The 23366-nt window shown below is 43.1% G+C and overlaps 2 protein-coding genes across 5 annotated transcripts in view; one reads left to right on the forward strand and one right to left on the reverse strand.

The window, feature by feature from the left end:
• Positions 1-6272, forward strand: part of Eif4enif1 (eukaryotic translation initiation factor 4E nuclear import factor 1) — a 47994-nt gene extending 41722 nt beyond the window's left edge. For 2 of the 3 annotated variants that reach the window (XM_006251291.5, XM_006251290.5), the window contains exon 19: positions 214-6272. In XM_006251291.5, coding sequence (XP_006251353.1) covers positions 214-452 — 239 coding nt within the window. In that variant the 3' untranslated portion in view covers positions 453-6272. The remainder of the gene's footprint in view (positions 1-213) is intronic. The other variant, NM_001107230.1, reaches the window with a different exon arrangement.
• Drg1 (developmentally regulated GTP binding protein 1) lies at positions 6033-22129 on the reverse strand. Of its 2 annotated transcripts, NM_001009685.1 has the most exon segments (9): positions 6033-6586; positions 8042-8164; positions 8384-8551; positions 10058-10188; positions 14363-14532; positions 17169-17238; positions 18005-18180; positions 20494-20617; positions 21971-22061. In NM_001009685.1, coding segments are annotated over 9 exon segments (1104 nt in total). In that variant the 5' UTR covers positions 22013-22061; the 3' UTR covers positions 6033-6486.
• Positions 22130-23366: the final 1237 nt, after the last annotated feature.

Raw genomic sequence — 23366 nt, forward strand, 5'->3', positions numbered from 1 at the left:
GGAAGCTTCTGGTTAAATCCTGATAAACTTCCCACCCCCAAAAGTAACAAACCATTCAAGTAGATCAGAAAATACTGTAAACAGAGCAGGTCTTGGGAGTGAGAATCCAACCAAGGGCCTTCTTTGTAGACATGTGAGGTTCTATGGGTGAGTGGGTGAGGTGTAGATGAAGGCCTAGTGTAGATCTATGCACTGACACTCTTCTCTCCATAGTTCTGCATCCTCCAGGCTCTAGTTCCCAGGCAGCAGCTATCAACGTTCAGACTCCTCCGAATGTACCCAGCCGGTCAGGCCTGCCCCATATGCACTCCCAGCTGGAGCATCGCACCAGCCAAAGGAGCAGCTCCCCCGTGGGTCTTGCCAAGTGGTTTGGCTCAGATGTGCTACAGCAGCCTCTGCCCTCCATGCCCACCAAAGTCATCAGTGTAGATGAACTGGAATATAGACAGTGAACAGGGCAGGCTGGCCCACCCATACTTGGACCTGCGGTGGCATCCTGGCCATGACTTTCATTCCCCATCTTTGTAATGGGCTTTTTACATTGGAGCACGCTGTGTGAGAATGTTAAGGGGATCCACATACCTACCATGATCTACATTATGACAAAAGGCTGTTAAATAATCAAATGGAGCCTACATGGTTCAAATACAAGGGACACAAGATTGTCAGTCCTGGAAGTCTTTCTTTTATAAAATATGTGAATGAAGTGTTGGTGTCTTCTAGAGGTGACACCTAAGGGTTCTGAGAAAATAAAATGTATAGACCCTTATGTACAGAACTGTGTATAAACTTTTGTACATACAAATAGGATAGCTTTTTTGAACTTATACATACAGCTGTACATAAAGTAACTATCAGTTAGGCCTGTGTCAACTGTTTGGATTTTTTTCACTTGTATATTTGGGACTTTTTCTTTGGTTTATTAAAAGTTGCATATGCCACGCGTGTGAACCATAAAACTGGTACTGTGATTATTTCCTCAATGAACTAAAAGACAGTTTACGGGGTTGGGGAATTTAGCTCAGTGGTAGAGCGCTTGCCTAGAAAACGCAAGGCCCTGGGTTCGGTACCCAGCTCCAAAAAAAAAGAACCCAAAAAAAAAAAAAAATTCTAGAATTTCTCCTGCACATAAAGTTCTGATAGCATCAGTTTAAGCTGGACTAACCCTGAGAGTAGCTTGTGGCAAATAACAAGGAATCAATATTATAATCTTTACAAAACCAAACTGACCTTTAGGGAAGTCATATATGGTAATTTCTCTGAAACTTACTGGTTAATCCAGCCTATATTAATTCTTTATCTTGCCTCTGCTGTATTAGTTCCTCTCAAAATTTTTACTTATGGGCTGAAGAGATGACTTACTGGTTAAGAGCACTGACTGCTCTTCCAGAGGTCCTGAGTTCAAATCCCAGCAACCACATTGTGGCTCATAATCATCTGTAATGGGGTCTGATACCCTTTTCTGGTGTGTCTGAAGACAGCTACAGTGGACTCATAAAAATAAATCTTTAAAAAAATTTTTTTTTACTTAGAACTCGAGGTCCAGTACTATGTAAATTGTATGTAAAAGCATTCTGAAAGATAGTACACTGATTGCAGGTTTTCCAGTCCTTTTGTTATATTTACTCTCAGGTTCATATTAATTAGCCCAATCATTGGATTAATTGTGGATTTGGGGCCATAAATGCTATTTTAATTCCAATGTAGAGATTAAAATAGCCCATTCTCCATTCTGTTGGGCTTTCTCTGTAGGGCTCCCAAGTCTTGACAATACTGATTATAATCCTTCAGCTGCCCAGTCTGCTTGCTCTGCACTGGGAGACTTCAACAGAACCTGGCTGTGAGTCAGGGCAGTCTGGGACTTCCAAGCTCATTACATGCCACCATGCTCTCAGTGACTCCTCGGTTTCTAGAGGAATCTGGAAAAAGCCGTTCCACTTGTCAGCTTATCCTGTGTGTCCTGCTGAGCCAACAGTGGTAGTAAGGTATGGGTAGAATTTGTCAAGCTGTCAAAAAAATTATTTCAGGATGAAGCTGGTAGAACAGATAAGACAAAGGCAAACACTAATTGGCCAGATGAAACAGAATATTAAATGTGTGTACAAGGGCTGGAGAGATGGCTCAGGGGTTAAGAGAACTGGCTGCTCTTCCAGAGGTCCTGAGTTCAATCTATAAAGGGATACGATTCTCTTGTCTGGCAGGGTGTACTTGCAGAGCATTCCTAAACATAAATGAAATGTAAAAAACGTGTACAAAAGCTAACTGAAAAGGTGGAAGGAACTCGAGTATTCAAGATAAGCCCTATATATAGTGAGGTTCAAGGCAAGCTTTGTCTACCTGAAACTTAGTCTCAAAAATGAATGCTTAGTCTTCCAGGGGATCAGAACCTTACAGAAAAAGCAGAAATGCCTGGGGCAATTTCCTGGTGCCTCACACATGGAACCCAACTACTCAATAAATTTAACAGAAGAATAACCTAGAGCAAGGCATTCCTGTGTCAGAGAGGGCAAGGGCTCTTTGGAGCAACGTTGCAGTTATCAGGTATGTACTGCATAAGTTTAGAAGCATTTGAGGCTAGAAAAATGTGAGAAACAAAGCTTTAAGCTAAAAATTAAATAAAAAGCAGCAGCTCTGCCTGTTCTAGAGGACTCAAGTTTCATTTCAAGCACCCAATGGCTCACATCAGTCATTAACTCTAGTTCCAGGGCATCGGACACCCTTTTCTGGCCTCTGCAGTGATCCAAGCCCACATGTGATATGTAGATATATATAATCAAAACACACACATATTTAAAAAATAAAAAATAACATTAAAAGAGGGCAAGTGAGCTGTCCCAAAGGAAGCTGAAGAACCAGGAGTCCTTGGGAAGATAGTAGAAATCAGAAGTGGGAATAGTGTTCAGGGACCAGGTCTTGCCATGTTTACAGGCTAGGCTAGTCAGTGATCGACACTAGCCCTCTTTGCGAAGGACACACAGATTCGACATAATTTATAGGACTAAACACACTTCCCTTTCTCAGCAATTTTTTTTTTTCGGAGCTGGGGACCACTAAGCTAAATCCCCAACCCCCTTTCTCAGCAATTTAATGAGACGTAGACCCTGTCTTGAGCAAATACTCTGTATGATATTCAGCTCAAGGCTCTGCAGACATTTTGTTTTTGAAGGAAGCTAGCTGCCCAAAAATGCCAACGAGCTGTAGTGAACAGAGTAGATGAAAAAAAATCTGGCTTATTTTAAATTAAAAAAAAAAAAAAAAAGAATCTGGCTTATTGAATGACCTAATAAAAGCCATGGGAGCACCATGACTTCTGTGAAAATGCCTTTTCAACCACTGAGCTTGTGTTAGCATCCTAACTAATGAGTGGTGCAGAATAGTGGGTCTGCTTAGCTATACTAAAGCCAAGAAAACAAAGCAGGAAATTCATTCCATGTCATGAGATTCATACTCCCAGTCTTCCTCAGGCCTCAGGAGAAAAGTCTGGCTGTAAGGACACACCCCGTGGATGCAGTAAATTACACCTTAATCCATACACTTGGGGGGCAGGAGTGGGGCAGGAGTATCTCTAAATTCAATTCTAGCCAGATAAGACACACACACATACCCACTCCTTTAGTTTTGGGTTTGTTTTGTTTTGTTTTAGTGGGGGTTGTTTTTTTTGAGAACAGGTTTTTCTATGTAGCCCCGGATGTTCTAGAATTCCATCTGTAGACCAGGCTGGCCTCAAACAGAGAACCACTTGCCTCCTGAGCGCTGGTATTAAAGATACGCATCACTACCACCCAGCTGTGACCTTGTCCCAAGCCAAAGAATGAATGCAAGAACAAATGAACGAACGAATGAATAAGTAAGAGTGCAACTCCAGCAGCCTGAGGCAGGAAAGCCTAAGAGTTTAACCTGAGACCCTACTTGGTTTGTCTTCTGCTTATCTTCTCATATTGGACTCTATACCAAATACACTATGCACTTACTCCTCTCCTAACACATCAGAACCGCTTTCAAACTTTCAACTGCAACAGGCTACGCACATTCCCACAGCTGAACAAACGTGGCTGCCTGTGACAATAAATCTAGAAAGTATACCTCTTAAAGGTATACCATGTTTTATAGGTATGAAGGTATAGAAGGACTGTCCTGGCCTTAACAGGTTCTGAGTATGTATGCAGTAATGCAAACTGTCTTCTAAGTAACTTTTAGGGGAAATTAATAAACCATCTTATGCTTACTCATGATTGGGCACACAGATGACTAAAATGAGATGTAATTTGGGAAGTGACATATGCAATAGAAAATGTAAAACCTGGGTTCGGTCCCCAGCTCCGAAAAAAGAAAAAAAAAAAAGAAAAAAGAAAATGTAAAACCTATAAACAGGAAACACCAAGGCAGGCGTGGTGACACACACCTTTAATTAGCACTCGGGAGGCAGAAATGGGATCATCTCTGTTAGTTCAAAACCAACCTAGTTCCAGGACAGCAAGGACATTAGAGACCTGCCTTGAAACATTTTAAAACTTTTTAAAAATAGAGGACCTCGGGGTTGGGGATTTGGCTCAGTGGTAGAGCGCTTGCCTAGGAAGCGCAAGGCCCTGGGTTCAGTCCCCAGCTCCGAAAAAAAGAACCAAAAAAAAAAAAAAAAAAAAAAATAGAGGACCTCAAACTCTGCTCATTTGGTAACCCACCCTTCCTTTCTTTAGACACCTTGAGACCCTAGCCTTGGGTCCTTGAGTACCCAACTCACTCAGCCTGCAGTTAATCTTTGATAGTGTATCCTTCCACAATCTACACTACTGTTTTGCTCCAAACCTTGCTCCTAGTGCAAATCCATGTGAGGCCCTAGTTTCGATTTTTTGGATAAGAGGCCGGAACCCTGGAAACACCTGACACAGATCCCAAACACCAGCAGCACAGTCCCAGCTGGTGTATCTGACACAAACTGCCTTCCCTTCAGAACCATCAAGTCTAAGCCCCAAAGAAGGGCAAGAGTGAATTAACGTTTGTTAGAGGGCTGGCCGGAGATAGCATTTCCTGAAGTCAAGGCCAGCCTTGAACCATTATGCATGCCATTGAGCACGGTCTTGAACTCCTAACCCTCTAGCCTCTACCTTCCAAATTCTAGAATTACAGGCATTTGCCACGCCAGCTTCAAGTAAAGCTTCTCAAATCCTGTGAGACTGGCAACTGGGCAGGAAGGTGGGGGAATGGAGAAGGGAACTAAACAATGGACTCAAGGCCTCTTTAAAACCACTGAGGCCGGGTTGGGGATTTAGCTCAGTGGTAGAGCACTTGCCTAGGAAGCGCAAGGCCCTGGGTTCGGTCCCCAGCTCCGAAAAAAAGAACCAAAAAAAAAAAAAAAAAAAAAAAAAAAAAAAGAGCTAACACTAGGGAGCAGGTCAAGCCCTGAGCAAAGAGAGTGTGTGGTGTGCCCCACAGCTTTCCTCAGACTTCTAAAGGCTCTAGCTCATCTCCTTTGAAGACAGAAGCAAAGTTTGCTCTCCTACAAGCCTGCTCTTGTTTTTCTCAAGGCCTTCTCTATCAGCCCTTCAAACCACATTAAAATAACACAGAGAAGCCCTAACCCACCCCTTAATGCCAGCAATCCCAACGTTAAAACGTAATGCCATTGTCCCACTGTCCCTGAATTGTCCCTGAATTGAGGCTCACAAAAACTGAGTAATCTTTTTAGTTTTGTGGAAAACTTCTAACTCAAACCCCCCCTGTCTCATCACAGCCGTCCACTCAACTGCTATGCATATACTATACAGCCTGAAAACAGACCAGCACTGGGGAAACACGTAGTTAACTTTACCTAGTACACCTTCCTCTCTCCAATGTCCTGAGAAAGGACCACTTGAAAGGACAGAAAGCCAACCCCAGGGGAAAGCCTATCATTACTGCACACCACCAATGGACACATGGGACACCACATGTCACATTTTCTAGGTCCCTTTCCTATGACCGTATGACGGAGCAGACGTTTTCTCAGTCACCTCATCCCACAGCAAATCTGACAAAAACAGTGAATGACACATGGCCAATGGGCCCACCAGGATTTTATACAGCTCAATGACAGTGACACCAAAGTAGGGAAGGTACGTTGCTGAGGTGTTGCAGGCACAGCATCAGCACTTGAGATGGAGGCTGATGAATAAAGAATTCAAGGCAAGGGGTTGGGGATTTAGCTCAGTGGTAGAGCGCTTGCCTAGCAAACGCAAGGCCCTGGGTTCAGTCCCCAGCTCCGAAAAAAAGAAAAAGGAAAAAAAAAAAAAAAAGAATTCAAGGCAAGCCTCAGCAGCAAAGAGTTCAAAGCCAGCCTGAAATACATGAGACCCTATCTTTAAAGAAAAAAAAAAAAAAAGAGTGGTGTTTCAGTTGGAAGTCTCCATCCCTATATCCCAATCCAGAGGCTGCCAAAGACAGAAGGGGCTGAGGAAGGTACTTGGTCATAAGGAACACTGCTGTGCTCGGCCAGCAGACCGGATCAGGATTTCACTTCTTCACGATCTGAATGACATCTTCATCTTCCAACGTATGGTCTTTACCCACTTTCTGAGGATTATGTTTCACAGAGAGACCCCAGACCAAAGCACTGTACAGAAAGGAATAAAGAGTCAGTGGAGAAACAAGCAGCTGCTGCCCTAACCGCCCAGGTGCCAAACTTATCAAACGTAGCTTCCTGGGTCTTAACGGACACTGAACTACAAAAGCCCTCCTTTGTCGAAAACTATCAAATAAACAAACACTTTCTGGAGCAGTGTTGCACACTAGGTCATGGGATTGCTGTCATTTCATAGCCAGTTAAAGTTTAAATGAGCTGAGCCAGAAATGGAAGATACTTTTAATCCCAGCACTCAGGAGGCAGAGGCAGGTAAATCTTTGTGAGTTCCAAGACAACCAGGGATGTTACACAGAGAGACAACATTTCAAAAACAAAAGCAAAACAGGCTAGAAAGGTGGCTAAGCAGTTAAGTGCACTTACAACTTCGCCAGAAGGGCTGAGGCTGCTAGCCATGAAGCTTGCAGTCGCCACCTGTCTTTAACGCTAGGCTTATAGGCATGTGGGCCATGCACAGCTTTCATGTGACAGCAGGGGATTTGAACTCAGGTCTTCTTGCTTTCAATGCATGCACTCTTATCCACTGAGCCATCTTCCCAGCCCCTAAAACTAATAATATCTGCCAAAAAGATGAAGAATTAATGAGGACAAGGCAGAAATCTATGTCCCACCAAACACTCCTGAGTTGAAGATGCCTCTGGAACTCCTCTTGCTCCAATTAGGCATGGCTTTAAGAACATACAAGGCCCTGGGTTCGGTCCCCAGCTCCGAAAAAAAGAACCAAAAAAAAAAAAAAAAGAACATACTAAGAGGGGCTGGGGATTTAGCTCAGTGGTAGAGCGCTTACCTAGGAAGCGCAAGGCCCTGGGTTCGGTCCTCAGCTCCGAAAAAAAGAAAAAACAAAAAAAACCCAAAAAGAACATACTAAGAAAGTTAGGCCATGGAGGTACACATCTTCAATCTCAACACTCCAGGGGCAGAGGCCAGCCTGGTGTACAGAATGAATTCCAGGATAGCCAGGACCATACAGAGAAACCCTGTTTCAGAGACACTGAGAGGGAGCTGGAAAGATGGCTAAGTGGTTGAGGGCATTGATGCTCTTACAGAGAACAAAAGTTTGATTCCCAGCATCACACTGAAACATACATGCATGCATACACACACACACACACACACACACACACACACACACACACTAAAAAAAAAAAAAAACCCATAAGAGGAGGGTAGTCATGGCAGTACACACATATAACCCCTGTTGTCAGAAGGCAGAGGTAGGCAGATCTCAGTGACCGGTGAGTTCAAGGCCGGACTAGCTAGAGCTACACAATGAAGCCTTGTCAAATTACAAAAAAAGAGGGAAATCAAGAAATCTCTTCAGAAGCCTCTTTGTTACCTGGTTTCTTTAATCCTCCTCTAAGAATTAGTACTATTAATGAAATCAGGAACTCGTAAGAAAAGGAGACAACACATGCCCATGATTCTTACTATTTAAATTCTTTGATCAGATTTTTGTGAATCTTCATGCAGAAATCTTCCACCGTGGTCCTAGAATAAGGCAGGACTACTGGAGACGTGTAATCTGGTAACTGGCCTTTGGGTTTAGTGTAACTAGAATAGAAAAGAGACACAAGGGTTGCTGCCTTCTTAAAAGTGTGCATGAGCTGAATATAAACCAACCCTCTATCACTCTGAGACCAGGCCAGGGTGATCTCCAATCTGAGGACAGCGACCTCAACATGACCAACTGTCTATAGGAAGCACTTCACTTCTATCTCCAGAAAAGAGCCATTTTATTAAAGCTCCCCAAAAGCTATCATTCAGACTCACATTCTCACTAGTTTCAGATAGTCCCAGATCTTCTCCAAAAGGTCATCAAAATTCCAGCGGTGATGAGCAGAGATGGGTACACAGTGAGGCACCTTATATATAATATCCAACTCCTCAATGGAGATCTGATCAATCTTATTTAATACATAGATACAGGGAATATAAACTCTACGGAAGAAGAAGAAATGGTAACTTGGATTGCTGACGAAACAGTGACTACCACAAGCGCTCCTGCACCTAAGCCCCAAATCAGAGGCTCCCCAAAGCATCCATCATCCTGGGTCACAGGAAGTAGCATGTATAAGTACCTCCCGGGCAAGCCTGATGCCGAGTCTGATCCCTAGGACCGAAGGTGCAAGATCACAGTCAATATATTTCTTTAGTTCTCTACAGAAATGAATGCAAGCAGCTAGAGAGAGCTCAGCAGTCGAGAGGACTTGCTGCTGCTCTACAAGACCTCAGTTTGGTTACCACCACCCAAACTGGACAGCTCACTACCGCCTGCGACTCCAGTGGATAATACCCACTTCCGGCCTCCGTGGGCACTTGCACACGGGCGCAGGCACATGAACATGAAAGTAGAGCTCTGTGCATGGTAGGGCCAGGACTGAGTCACTGAATTATAGCCCCAGCTCATGGTAATTCTTTTTTTTTTTTTTTTGGTTCTTTTTTTCGGAGCTGGGGACCGAACCCAGGGCCTTGCGCTTCCTAGGCAAGTGCTCTACCACTGAGCTAAATCCCCAACCCCCATGGTAATTCTTAAAGACTAAACTTTTATTCTTTGAGACAGTTAGTCCATGCTGTCCTAGAACTCAATCTGAGACCAGGCTGGCCATCAACTCAAAAGATCTGCTTGCCTCTTAAAGACGTATACCTTTATTTATTATTTATTTTTAAAGATTTAGTTTATGAGTACACTGTCACTGTCTTCAGACACACCAGAAGAGGGCATCAGATCCCATTACAGATGGTTGTGAGCCACCATGTGGTTGCTGGGAATTGAACTCAGGGCCTCTGGAAGCACAGTCAATGCTCCTAACCAATGAGCCATCTCTCCAGCCCTAAATTTACTTTTAAAATATATCATTTAGTAATGTTAAACCTCTAGTGTCCAATCAGTATCACAGCTAAGATTACAAGTAATTAGGCAAGTTGCAACTTCTCAGTGTTTAACTGCTTCACTTAAAATGCCCAAAGCATTTGTTTTCAGTTAAAGTCAAATTCTTCTTATAAACACAAAAAGTAAGAAGATTCTCTGTAAATGTTAGGAATAACTTCAACAGAGTGGTTCAAATTATTCAAGTGCTAACAGTAGTAGTATTTCACAGAACAAGGGTTCAGCTCTCTTGACTGCTGCAAAATGGCCTACACCACTGCTCATTTGGGCAACTGGAGAGCGGACTGACCTCTCTCTTTAACAGTCACTAACAGAGCTCAAGAGGAGGCAGCATAGATCACAGCAAGTAAATGAATCAAGAAACATCATTATTAATCAAACTGCAGAGGGAAGAAGTTAGAAATGGAGACCAACCCGCACCTGACAGCTGAAGAACTCAAGGCTCCACTGTAAGGGACACCAGCTCAGCTGGGGTTGTCTTGACCCATATCTTCCAGATCCATGGCCCACCATTTCCTTCAAAAGCTTTAAACTCAGCACAAAGTCACACTAAGTACCTGTTTCCTTCAACCACGTCGATGAGGTCATCAGCTGTGGCATCACTACGCAAAGTTACATCAGCATTATGAATTTTATATTCAGCCAGAATGCTCTTCACCGTTTCAGCATCTAGTTCACTCTGAGGACACTGCACAGACAGAGTAAACAGTAAGAAATCAGGAAGGATGGGCAACCACGTCCTTTTCTTTTTGAGACAGTATCTTAGTACATAGCTCTAGGTGGCCTGGAACTTACAGACATCAACCATCCTCTGCCTGGGTACTGGAATTAAAGGCATGCACCACCATGCCCACCCTCCATGTACTTTACTCTTTCAGAATGATTTCAAATTCACCAAGTAGCCAAGAATAACACTGATCCTCCTAACTATAATTCCCAGGTGATTGGACCACAGGCATGCAACCCCATGCTCTGTTAATGTGGTATTGTGAATTCAACCCAGGGCTCTGTACATGCTAAGCAAGCATCCTATCTACGAGCTGTAATCCAGTCCTACACCTAAAAATTCTAGCTTAAATTTAAAGTCATTACATTGCCCTGGACGAGAGTTAATAATTTATAGTAGACCATAACTGAAACCCCTTTCTAAACTCAGAGGCAGAGTGTAATGTTCTAAACTGTATGCTGTACCCTCGCCCATTCCCCGTACTCATACACTTTAGTCCATACTCCATATCTCAGAATATGACAGTAACTGATGGCATCATCTTTAAGGAAATAATCAGAGGGTAATTAGGACAGAGTCCTACTTTCAGTATCAACCTAACAATCACTTTGATAATTCTGTTGTTCAAACCACCTAACAGAGTTATTTACAACAGCTATAGCATACTAAATTCAAAGATTTCATAAATTCAAATATTATAACAAAATAAATGGGGATATCTCCTGGGAAAGATAGTTTAACCTTTGTTCATCTGAACTCTCAGGTAATTCTCAGACCTTAATTCATTGACCAAAACTGCAGCATTTGATTACACTGCTCAATTTCCTTCTTTTTTTTTTTTTTTTTTTTTTTTTGGTTCTTTTTTTCGGAGCTGGGGACCGAACCCAGGGCCTTGCACTTCCTAGGTAAGCGCTCTATCACTGAGCTAAATCCCCAGCCCCAGCTCAATTTCCTTCTACCGGAAACATTTTCTTTATTTGGTCTCAATAACAGTCTAATTTTCTCCAGTTTTCCTTCTTAAACCATCTTGTCTTAATTTTTTTTTCTATTTATACTAATATCCTTAGTGATATCAGCTAGGCTTCTGACTACCACCAAACTTCTATCCTCCTCCAGTCTAGAGCATTTTCCAAAGGCATTCCTAAGAGAAGCACTGGATAGCTAATTAGTATCTCAAATCCACTGTCCTGCTCTTCCCATGACTTTGCCCTGCAAATGTGTTTAAAAAAAAAAAGTGCAAATATATAATAAAATTACCGATGTATAAAAGCTCATTTTTCTAGTTCAGAAGAATATACTACTATACTACAAGACCTAGTTCTTCAGAGAAGCACAATCACCTCTTATTCATAATGAGGCTCTAAGTCCTACTGGCTGCATTCAGAATCACCCACCTCTCCTCCTGTTACAAGCCCGCTTTAAGAAGTTAGGGAGGGGGGGCTGGGGATTTAGCTCAGTGGTAGAGCGCTTACCTAGGAAGCGCAAGGCCCTGGGTTCGGTCCCCAGCTCCGGAAAAAAAAGAACCAAAAAAAAAAAAAAAAAGAAGTTAGGGAGGGGGCTGGAGGGATGGCTCTGCAGTTAAGAGTACTTACTGTTACTGCAGAGAACCACAATTCATTCCCAGTGTCCACCTAGGGAGGCTCACAAACACCTGTGACTCTTAATTCTAGAGGACCTGACACCATCTTGATCCTTGGGCACCTGAACTCACAAGCAAATACTGGACCCCTCCACATAAACACAAAATTAAAACAAAATAAAAGGAAGACATTTTCAGGGTGAGATGCTCGGTAGGCAAAGGGGCCTGCTGCCAAGCCTGACACCCTGAATTCAATTATCAGGACCTACAGTTGGAAGAGAAAACTGATGTCTGCAATTCCTCTTCTGACCACAATGAACACCCACTTCACCACTCCCACACACATATACAAAATAAAACGTAATTTTTTTTAAAAAAGATGTCATTCTCTAGCTTTGATGATGGACATTTTTAATGACAGTATCAGCAGGCAGAGGAAAGCCTCTTTGAATTCAAAGTGCTCTTTTGAATTCAAAACCAATATGGTCTCCAGAGACTTCCAGGCCACCTAAAAACCATCCTTTGGCCTCCTAGCACCAAGCATACAAGTCATGCACTAATGTATCATGCAGAGAAAACAGCCATATGCATGAAATAAAAATAAAACCTTTATTGTTGTTGCTTTTTTTTTTTTAAGATAGGGTTGCTCTGTGAAGTTCTATCTGCCCTAGAACTCAGGAGAACAACCGGCCTCTGCCTCCCCACTGATGCATTAAAGGCGTGCACCACCACCACTGCGCAACCAAAGCCTTTAGTGTTTAAGACAGGATTTTGCTATGTAGCCCAAGCTATCTTACAATTGGTCTGCCTCCATTTCCAAACTACTGAAATTACAGGAATATGCCAGTATACTCCAAGACATAGTTCTTCAAAGAACCACTGTAATACTCTCTTATGTGGTTCCTTCATTCTATCTCTTAAAACAATTCAACACAGAAGCTTATTTGGGTTGCATTAGAACCTGAGTATAAAAGTCAGGTGTGGTATCATATGCCTATGACTCTAACATGTAAGAGGTGAAAGGAGAGTCAGGAGTTAAAGGTAAGCCTTGGAAACATAACAAGTTCATGGCCAGCCTGGTATATAAGAGACCTTGTCTCAAAACACTAAAATATAAAGTAAAAAAATAGGGTTGGAGAGATGGCTCAGTGGTTAAGAGCACTGACTGCTCTCCCAGAGGTCCTGGGTTCAATTCCCAGCAACCACGACGTGGTGGCTCACAACCATCTGTAATGGGATCTGATGCCCTCTTCTGGTGTGTGTGAAGTCAGCGACAGTATACTCATATACATAAAATAAATACATAAATCTTTTTAAATAAAGTAAACTAAAAAATAAAGGCTGGGGTGGAGAGACGGCTCAGCAGTTGAGCGCTTGCTGCTCTTGCAGGAGACCTGGTTTCAGCCCCCAACTCACAAGGGGTCTGAGACTCCAGGGGACGAGGTGCCCTCTTTTGGTCTCCTCAGTTACTATGCAAATGTGATACACATAGATGCAGGCAAAACACTCAGACACATAAAAAATGAATAAAAACTTATAAAAATATTCAAAAGCATGCAAGTCAGTCAAGGTTACTGGGTGGGCGGGTCAGAACACAGTGAACAGCCTATGCTGTTTCTGGCTACTTTTCCAGGCTTGTTCACTCGCTTTTCCTGTCTATACAGCAGGAACTCGCACCTCACCAGCACCAAACAAACTCCCCAGGATGTGTGACTGCTTGACACCCTCAGGTCACCAGGGAATATTTCACTGACACTGCACTTGGAAAGGCAGCCCCAAAGCCAGGCGTGGTGACACAGGCCTTTAATCCCAGTACTAGGGAGGCAGAGGCAGACAGACCTGAGTTCAAGGCCAGCCTGGTCTAAAAAGCAGGTTCCAGTCCAGTACTACAGAGAAAAACTGTGTCTCCAAAAAAAAAAAGAAAAGGTAAAAATGCACTTAGGTAGGATACACAAAACCATGGGTTCGATCCCCAGAAAGCCCATAAACCAGGCACAATGGGCCACACTTTTCAGCCCAGCTCTCAAGAGGCAGAGAAGCAGGAAAAGCTGGAGTTCACTGTAAGTCTGAAGCCCACAGACAGTGTGGGGAGGGGACAATTCCAGCCTCCTCCCTTTCTCTACTTTCCTCTGCATCTTAAACTTCTCAGTCTATTTATTTCCTCAGTAACTGTTCACTTACCCAAAACCAGAGTCCGTGACTACTTTGTGCCTTCCTCTATATCCTCCCTCCCTTTGTCACTGTCCAGAGCTTAAAATAATCCTTAGCCTCTGGTTAGTTCTTTATAAGTCACGATAAATAAATGAAAGCACAAGATATTGGCAACTAATTCGTAGAAATATTGTTCCAAATGTCTGCACCATCCTAGGTAGAGAACCAAAAGGAAGAAATAAAGTTGAAAAAAGTAAATCTGAGAATAACTCCTGTCTAACTTGTCTTTATCAGTCATTAAAAAAGCCAGAAAATTCCCAAATTATCCATTTCTGCACATTTGGATCCACTCTTCCCGCAATCCCTCAGTCAGCGGATCTGCCCCCTGTCACCTTCCCTACTTACAGTGGCTGTGAGATTAATGCCTCCCTTGTCTTTCTTCTTAAAGCCAATGTTGGGGGGTTTGCTGTTCAAACGAATCCCAAAGCCTTCCAACTCATTTTCAATTATCTTCTTGTGCCCCAAGGGTTTTAGGACATCCAGAACAATCAAGATCAAATTACACGTTCGGGCCACTGAGGGTAAAAAAAAAAATGATACCATAAGTTGAATACACACAGCCTCAAATAGAATCCAAAACTCAGACACAAGTGTTTCTGGCCCTAGCTGAGATGGTTTTACTTTGTTATATACATATAAAATGGTTAAGATTTCCAAATATTTATACTATCAGTTTGTAGTTATGTCTTACAGTCACAAGGCTACCACCCAGAAAACTGGCCCATCTTTTATATATGATTAAGACAATCAAAAGAAAGATACACATTGGTCTGGAGAGATGGCTCAGCGGTTAAGAGCTCCGACTGCAGGGGCTGGGGATTTAGCTCAGTGGTAGAGCGCTTGCCTAGCAAGCACAAGGCCCTGGGTTCGGTCCCCAGCTCCGAAAAAAAGAAAAAAAAGAAAAAAAAAAAAAAAAAGAGCTCCGACTGCTTTTCCAGAGGTCCTGAGTTCAATTCCCAGCAACCACATGGTGGCTCACAACCATCTGTAATGAGATCCGATGCCCTCTTCTGGTGTGTCTGAAGACAGCTACAGTGTACTTATATATAATAAATGAATAAATCTTTAAAAAAAAAAAAAAGAAAGAAAGATACACATCAAATAAGTTTAGGAACATTTTTGAAAAGTACAAACTCTAAAATTCCATTGTTTCTTAATGTGACTGAGTGTTCGCCTGAACACTCCGCCTGAACACTCCTCCCAAAGGCCGGAAGATCCAGAAACCGGAGACACAGAGGGCTGCAAGCTGCCATGTGGGTGTTGAGAACCAAACCCGCATCCTCTGCAAGACCAGCTCTTAACCACTGAGCTATCTCTCCTGCCCTCAATTAACATAATTTAATCAATCTTATTGAATTACAATTTCACAAGAACAATTTGTAGCAGATGTTTTTTTTTTTTAAACATTTATTTATTTATTATGTATACATCATACAGCTTTCTGCCTGCATGTATGCACCTGCAGGCCAGAAGAGGGCACCAGACCTGATTATAGATGGATGTGAGCCACCATGTGGTTGCTGGGAATTGAACTCAGGACCTCTGGAAGAGCAGTCGGTGCTCTTAACCGCTGAGCCATCTCTCCAGCCCTGTAGCAGATGGTTTAATGATATATAATCACCACAGTAGTCTGGACAGTCAAGATATTTGTAGCAATAGACACTTGCAATCCCAGCACAAAGATCAGGACAGGCTCAGCTACATAACAAATTAAGGTCAACCAGGCTACGTGAGACTGACTATGGTCAAAAACAAGCCAGTCAGGGCTGGAGAGATGCCCTCTATCTCTGTAGGTAGTTTGTACCTTTTAGAATTTCACAAAAATGCAAAGGTCACCTTTTCTGCTCAAATCTTTTAATCTGACACTTAATATTCAATCACATTGTATACATGTCAGCCATTTGTTTCTTTTATAACTAAATAGTAATCTATTCCCTGATATCACCTATGGAAGGACATGTATTACTTTTTACTTGGAAGTATAATTTGAGTCTGCTATAAACAGTCATGGAGAAGTCTTTCTGTGGGTAAGTTTTCATTTTTCCTAGATAAATACCAGTGAAACTGTTGTGTCAAATCACACACACACACACACACAAAAATGATTAGAAACTGTTAAACCGTCACTTAAGTGTTTATATCAGTTTATATTACCATTAGCAGTGAATAAAAACTCCAAGTACTTCACATCCTTACCAACAGCCAATGGTAATACTAATTAGTATTCAATGACTTCTCTCGATGGTGGCAATGACAATGTTGAATCTTTCTGTGTATTTATTAGACTGTCCCCTCCTCATCCTCTCTCTTTCCCTCCACCTCCTCTCCTGACCAATATAAGATGCTGTTAGGTCCTCCCTGACATATTAGATGGACAGCTCTTGAAACAAGCCAAAATAAATCTTTTCTCCTTTTAATTTTTTGTGACATGTTTTGTCACAGAGACTAAAAGCATTATAAATATTAACAATATTAAGTTCCAGGGCTGGAGAGATGACTCAATGTTTGAAAGCACTTGCTGTTCTTGCAAAGAACCTAGGCTAGGTTTGTTTCCTAGCACTCATAACTATCCATAATTCCAGTTCTAGGGGATCCAATGCACTCTTCTGACTTCCACGGGCACTAAGCTACACATGCATACAAACTAAATGCTCACACAAAAAATAAATATAAATAATAACAATGAAACTTAAGGAAAGATTAAGGATAAGAGCTTCCAAGGCTGGGGAGATAGTTCAGTAAGTAAAGTACTTACTTCAGAACCTGAGTTTAATCCCCAGAACTGATGCCAAAAAATTTTTAAAAATTAAAAAAATAATAAAAATGCTGGGCATGGTGGCAGGCCCTTATAAACTCCAGTTCAGGGGCTATGACCACCTCTTCTGGCTTCCCCAGACACTAGGCACACATGTGATACACACATAGACATGCAGCCAAAGCAATCCTTATAAATAACATAAAATAAATCTAAAAAATACTAGAGGCAAATTACAATCTCTCAAAATTAAGGATTTCTACTGAATAAAGATCACGCTGGGAAAAAAAATGATGACCTGTGCACTGGCCAGAACTCACAGGAGTGGGTAGTTCAAGAGTGCTATCCAACAGAAGCTATCTGTGATACCCCAGGGGACAGCCCCAGACCACTGACCTGCAATGACCTGACGACCTCTACCTTTCCCATCCTTGGCACCTTCAATGATACCTGGGAGATCCAGGAGCTGCAAGATTAAGAATGGGGGAAAAAAAAAACAACCAATTATTGACCAATCACACTGACAAGTATCCTCTTTGATACTCGTATTTCTCTAATATCTAAAAGTTATTAGAACTAAGTCCAACCTTTCTTTGTGTTAGGAGCACAAAGGTCCTTGAACTCACAGATAACATTAGTGAACCCAGAAATGTTATGCTCACAGGGTTGTCTTTTCAAAGGAAAAAAATGGATAACTTGTTTTCTGCCCTTAAGACTGGGACTAGAAGTGGCTAACAGCCTAGGTGATCCTTGTGCTATCTCAAGGGCCAGGCCATACCAAACTCACACAAGCCGACCAGACAGGGCTATCAGTCTATGCGACCTCTACATTATGGCACCCACATGGCAGCTCACAACTGTCTGTTACTCTAGTTCCAGAGGCAACTACACCATCACACAGAATTATATTCAGGCAAACCACCAACGAACATGAAATAAAGATAAATAATAAAATTTTTAAAAAAGACCTTTTCTTAAAAAAGACTGACTTCTACAAGTCATTTTATGCATAAAGTCCTGTCTCAGATGTTCTTCCCTCACTGTCAGATGAAAGAGAAACCCTACTTTCTTATACCTTCATGGGCCCTTGTTCACTGTAATAACTTTACTGCTAAGTGCAGCAGCTGTTAAGAGATGAGGGCTGACGTACTATGGGCTACTAATAAAGTGCTTCCTCAATGAATGAAAAGAATGCATTTCTTCCCTTTCTTGGCCTGAAAAATCGTACTCACCTGGATCTTGGCCCCTTTGTATCTGATGACACCAGGTACTGTGGTCAAAGTAGTGAACTCGTAGGCTGCCACTTCAGAATACACTCCTGCTAAGTTACTTAGCAGAGTTGACTTCCCCACAGAGGGAAAACCCACAAACCCAATTCGAGCATCGCCTGTCTTGGCCACATCAAAACCTAAAACAATAAAGAAACGTCAAAAACACAGGTGTTTTCCTTAGGTGTAGTACACCTCACCTAATTCTTTACATATTGTTGCTGGTCTGGTTTTCTTTTTAACTTACTTCTAAATACAACTCAAGCATGAAATTCACAATTCAATTTAATGCAGTACTTGAATAAAACAAAGAAATCCTTTATCACTTGAATTATAAGTTTTGCATAATTTTTAAGGCCCAAAGACTGCAAAAGAATTCATCTGCCAGGCAGTGGCAACACATGCCTTTGACCCCAGCACTCAGGAGGCAAAGGCAGTGGAACACTGAGTTCAAAGCCAGCTTGGTCTACATAGTGAGTTCCAAGACAGCCAGGACTATACAGAGAAACCCTGTCCCAAAAAAAGAAAAAAGGAAAAGAGGAAGAGGAGACAATGATGATGAAGGTTAGCCAGGCATGGTGATACATGTCTGCAATCACAATACTTGAAAGGCAAAAACCAGGAAGAACTAAAGTTTAGAGGCCAGCTTGGAATAGCTGAGATCCTTTCTCAAAAGCATGAAGCACTGGGGCTGGAGCACTGACTGCTCTGCAGAGGAGCAGACTCAATGTCTTCATCACAGCTAACGAGCATCTGTGCTCCAGTCTCAAGGGGTCGGACGGATACAATATGCCCTTCTGGCCTCCAGGGGCCCTTCACACACCATTCAAACACACAAGATAGCATAGGGGTTGGAGATGGCTCTTTGCTGCTCTTGCAAAGCACCCAGGCTTAGTTCTTAGCATGTGTAGCTCTATGTGCAGTTCCAAGGGATTTTATTCCTTTTTTCTGGGCTCTGAAAGCACTGGTGCACATACAAACAAGTAACAACATACACACACAAATTTATTTTATTTGGTTTTTTTTTAATTGTTTCTTTTGAGACAGGGTCTAACTATGTAGCTCTGGCTGTCCTGCCCCCTACATGCTGGGATCAAAGGAATATACCACTAGCCCTGGCACATATATAAACTTAAATTATTAAATTAAAAATATCAAAAACATAAAGCCAGGATTAATGGTATACACCTTTAATCCCAGCATTCTGGAGTCAGAGGCAGATGGCACTGTGAGAGTTAAGGCCAGTCTAGTCTACAGAGTAAGGGTGTCTCAAACAACAAAACCAAACCACAAAAAAACAAGATGCAGATTTGGGGCCCTGTGTTTAACTCTGGTTTAGAGTCTCTCCTATCCCTGGGAATGGTATGATCAGATTTTTTGAACTAGGATATACCTATGTAGCCCAGGCTATACCGCAAGGCTGGATTCTGCACTCTCCAGCCTCATTCCCAAGTACCATGATTACAGGTATGTTAGTAGCTTTTGAAATTGTGTGTGTGCGAATGTAGCTAGAAGCTGATATCAGTTTTCCTCCTCTACCCTCTAGTTTTCACTTCTAGCCACCACTTTCCAACTAAAAACATCAATTACAGCCTGATGTGTGGTTACACACCTTTAATCCCAGCACTTGAGAATCAAAGACCAGCATATTTCTTTGAGTTCAAGGCCAGCTTGGTCTACAAAGAGAGTCCAGAAAAACCAGGGCTGGTTACACTAAGAAACCCTGACTCAAAAATAAATAAATAAATAAATTAAATAAAATAAAATAAAAATAAATATTAATTACACAGGCAAGATAAATGAATTTTTAAATGTTAAAAAATTATTGGGGGGTTGGGGATTTAGCTCAATGGTAGAGCGCTTGCCTAGGAAGCGCAAGGCCCTGGGTTCGGTCCCCAGCTCCAAAAAAAAAAAAACAAAAAACAAAAAAAAAATTATTGGGATAGGAGACAGCTCTGTGATCAGTGTGCATGCGGACCCAATTGGGTTCCCAGCACCCACAGGTAAAGTTTGGCTAAAGGAACACAGGAACACGCACCTGGAACCTATGAATTCCTCGAGGGTCTAGTTGAACTGGTGAGTTTCAGAATCAGTAAGACACTACCTCAATTTAAAACAAAACAAAACAAAAAAAAAAGGAAATAAGTAAAGTAGTAATGTCTGGTCTTCCTAAGCACATATGCACACACAGACACATACTCAGTGCTGTGCACTTTTAATCCCAGCACTTGCGAGGCAAATGGATCTCTGTGAGTTTGAGGCTAGCCTAGACTATATAGTGAGTTCCAGGTAAGAGGTATATAATGAGACCTTGTTTTGAAAGGAAAACCAAAAAAATTCTATGGCCATATGAATAGAGAACACACAGATACATACATTAGATAATTGTATTAGCTTAACAGAAACCACACATCCATATTATGTATATACACACATTACATGGAGCTACAAACCTTCTCCTGGCCCACCACCACCACCACCTTTTGGAGTGATAAGCTCTCTTCGAAGCTTAGCAAGGCGAGCCTTAAGCAGTCCAAGGTGATGTGCTGTAGCTTTGTTCTTTTGAGTCCGAGCCATCTGTAAAGGAAAAAAAAAAAAAAAACACAGCCATAAAATCTGCATTTCAGGAAAAAAAAATCCTGAATGTTCCCAAAAACTGAGAACATTATGTTTTGGTTTTCTAGTTCCTACTAATGTCAGTGTAACCATTTTAAGATTTCTTGAGACAGGGTCTCTTTATGTAGTCCTGACTGTCCTAGACGTTCTATGTAAACCAGGCTGGCATCAAACTCATAATAATATACCACCGGCCTCTGACACCTGAGATCCACCTAAGTATTTTTAAAAGAGAAAAATCCAAGCCTGGCTAATGCCAGCACTCTGGAAGCAGAGGCAGATCTGAGTTCAAGGCCAGTTGGTCTACACAGTGAGATCCATGACATCCAGCAAGACCCTGTCTCCCCACAAAGGAGAGAGAGGGGAGAGGGAAAAACCATTGGCCAGTTAGGCAGACTCAGAGTAAGTGGACTTGCTGCCAAACTTGAAGACCTAAACTCAATCCCAGAAGCCATGACTGAAAAGAACGATTTCTTCAAGTTTATATATACATACACATATATACAGAGACAGAGACATACACAAAAATTCTGAATTCCCTCTTCTCACCATCCAGTTAATTTTCTTCACCACAGAAGAAATGAGGCCCAAAGTGACAGGACCCAAGGTCATTCCAATTCCTATCCACAGATGGAATTGAAATCCATCTGCTGATTCGTTTCTACCGTACCTGACCTAAAAGAAGGGCGCCTCTTTACTGACTTTAAAAAGCTCTGAACTAGGGGTTGGGGATTTAGCTCAGTGGTAGAGCGCTTGCCTAGGAAGCGCAAGGCCCTGGGTTCGGTCCCCAGCTCTGAAAAAAAAAAAAAAAGCTCTGAACTTCTCAGGGACGACACACTATCCAGGTAGAATCGATTTACTTCCAGATCTTACCGCCACAAGCAGTGACGTGCAAAAGGGGCGAGTAGGCAAGGAATAATGGGACAAGACCTTAAAATATCGTGATCAGGTCACGGAGTCTGGGAGAGAAGTCGTGTGGCTCAGAGAAAACCAAGAAAACCTGAAATAATGTCGAGACACGCTCCGAGCACCAGAGCGAGTATTGGCCAAGGGCTGGGTGTGGGATGTGGGAGGCAGAGCAAAGGAGCTGGCTGACGGAAGCTGAGAAGCCCAGAACCAAGAGGACCTCAGGGAGGGGGCTGCATGGGTAAGGGGCTGAAGCGGTAGTGCAGGTCTTGACTGAGGGAGCGATGGGAATTGGTGGACTTGGATCGGAAACCAGGCCCTGACGACGCGGATGGAAACACCGGAGGAGCGGCGGTGCCGCAGAAGTGATGCTCGGGCCGGCAGGGAAGCGCCGACTGTGCCCTTTACCTCGGCTTCGATCTCCGCGATCTTCGCTAAGGTCCCACTCATGGTGGCAGGGGCTCAAGGCCGAACCGGCCTTCACACTAGCTAGACCTCCTTCACGCGTCAGCCGCGCCGCTGGCCGCCGCTGCAGTGCGCAAGCGCGGGACTTGCTAATTCTCGCAACACTATTCCGCGAGAAGTCCGCGCCAACGCGCTCGGTGCCCGGCGGTCTCCGCCTTCTCCACTGACTCCTCCCAATTCCGCCAGCCAGAGCGGTGTCATAGAGCCCACGGCCGCGGTGACCAGAGCGGTCGCTCGGGCCAGCTTCCCGGAGCGCGCCGAGGGTCGCGCGCAGCTCGGCCCCACCCCGCCGGACCTGCGCTCGCCTGCGCTCGGCCTGTCGGCTCCGTGCAAAGCGTGCGAGCCATAAAAGACCTAGACCCGGCGCCCAAAAAAGTGCGCGCAGATACTGGGGGCCCCCTCTCCTTATCAGGAGAGACGCCCGGGTAACCTCGGATTCCTGGCTTGTGGAGATACGTGGGGGTGGGCGCAATTTTTGAGGAATCCTTTGTTTACTAGGAACCCTGAAGAAAGAGGGTGGCACTCAACAAGCCACAGTTAGTGGATCCAAAGAGCTATTCCACAGAGAACCGTTACTTGCAAGAGCTACAGTGTTGAAAAGTTGGAAATTATGTTAGCACTCATTAGAAGGGAATAGGTATAAAAGCATCTCTGTTCTGTAAAATAGGGTTGCAGCCCCTGAAATGTGCGCATGTGGTCTGACTTGGAAGTGGGTCCCAGGCTTGTCAGATGGACAAACAGAACTGTGCCTCATATCACTCTACCCTTTAGGCTGCTTGTTAGAAGTACGCTTAGATGGCAGTGGCAAGAGCATGAATGCGAACACCATCACCAAATGAAGCCACCTTCTCCCTGTCCAAGATGTAATGTTAAATAAAGTTCTCGCCTTATTTTTTCCTCAAAAAAAAAAAAATTACGCTTAGAGGGGCGTAGTTAAAAAGTACACAAATCTGTTTCATGATGCTGATGATGGAACCTAGGGGTCTCCTGCGTTCAAGGCAAACACTCGACTACCACACACCAGGTCAGAAAGTACATCCTTGGAAAAGTAGCTAAACCAGCACGCCTTTGATCCCAGTACTCAGGAAGCAGAAGCAGGTAGATCTCTGTGAGTTCAGTTCCAGGCCAGCTTGGTCTACAGAGCAAGTTCCAGAACAGTCAAAGCAAAGAAACCTGTCTCAAAAAGCAGGAAAAAGAAGAAAGGGGGGGGGGGGGATAAAAGAATGAATCCTGGGGCTGGGGATTTAGCTCAGTGGTAGAGCGCTTACCTAGGAAGCACAAGGCCCTGGGTTCGGTCCCCAGCTCTGAAAAAAAGAACCAAAAAAAAAAAATAAATAAA

This window comes from Rattus norvegicus, chromosome 14, assembly GCF_036323735.1.
Source record: "Rattus norvegicus strain BN/NHsdMcwi chromosome 14, GRCr8, whole genome shotgun sequence".
In the NCBI taxonomy this organism is placed as follows: Eukaryota; Metazoa; Chordata; class Mammalia; order Rodentia; family Muridae; genus Rattus; species Rattus norvegicus.

Bases quoted from the DNA above. Each gene is read 5' to 3' on its own strand.
- Drg1 (XM_039092003.1), bottom strand. From the start codon at position 22,012: ATGAGTGGGACCTTAGCGAAGATCGCGGAGATCGAAGCCGAG. The intron at 20,618-21,970 runs GTAAAGGGCACA...TTTCCTTTACAG, and splicing joins TCGCGGAGATCGAAGCCGAG to ATGGCTCGGACTCAAAAGAA. The intron at 14,171-14,362 runs GTAAGTAGGGAA...TTCTCTACCTAG, and splicing joins GCATTAATCTCACAGCCACT to GATGGTGCAGACATTTGGAA.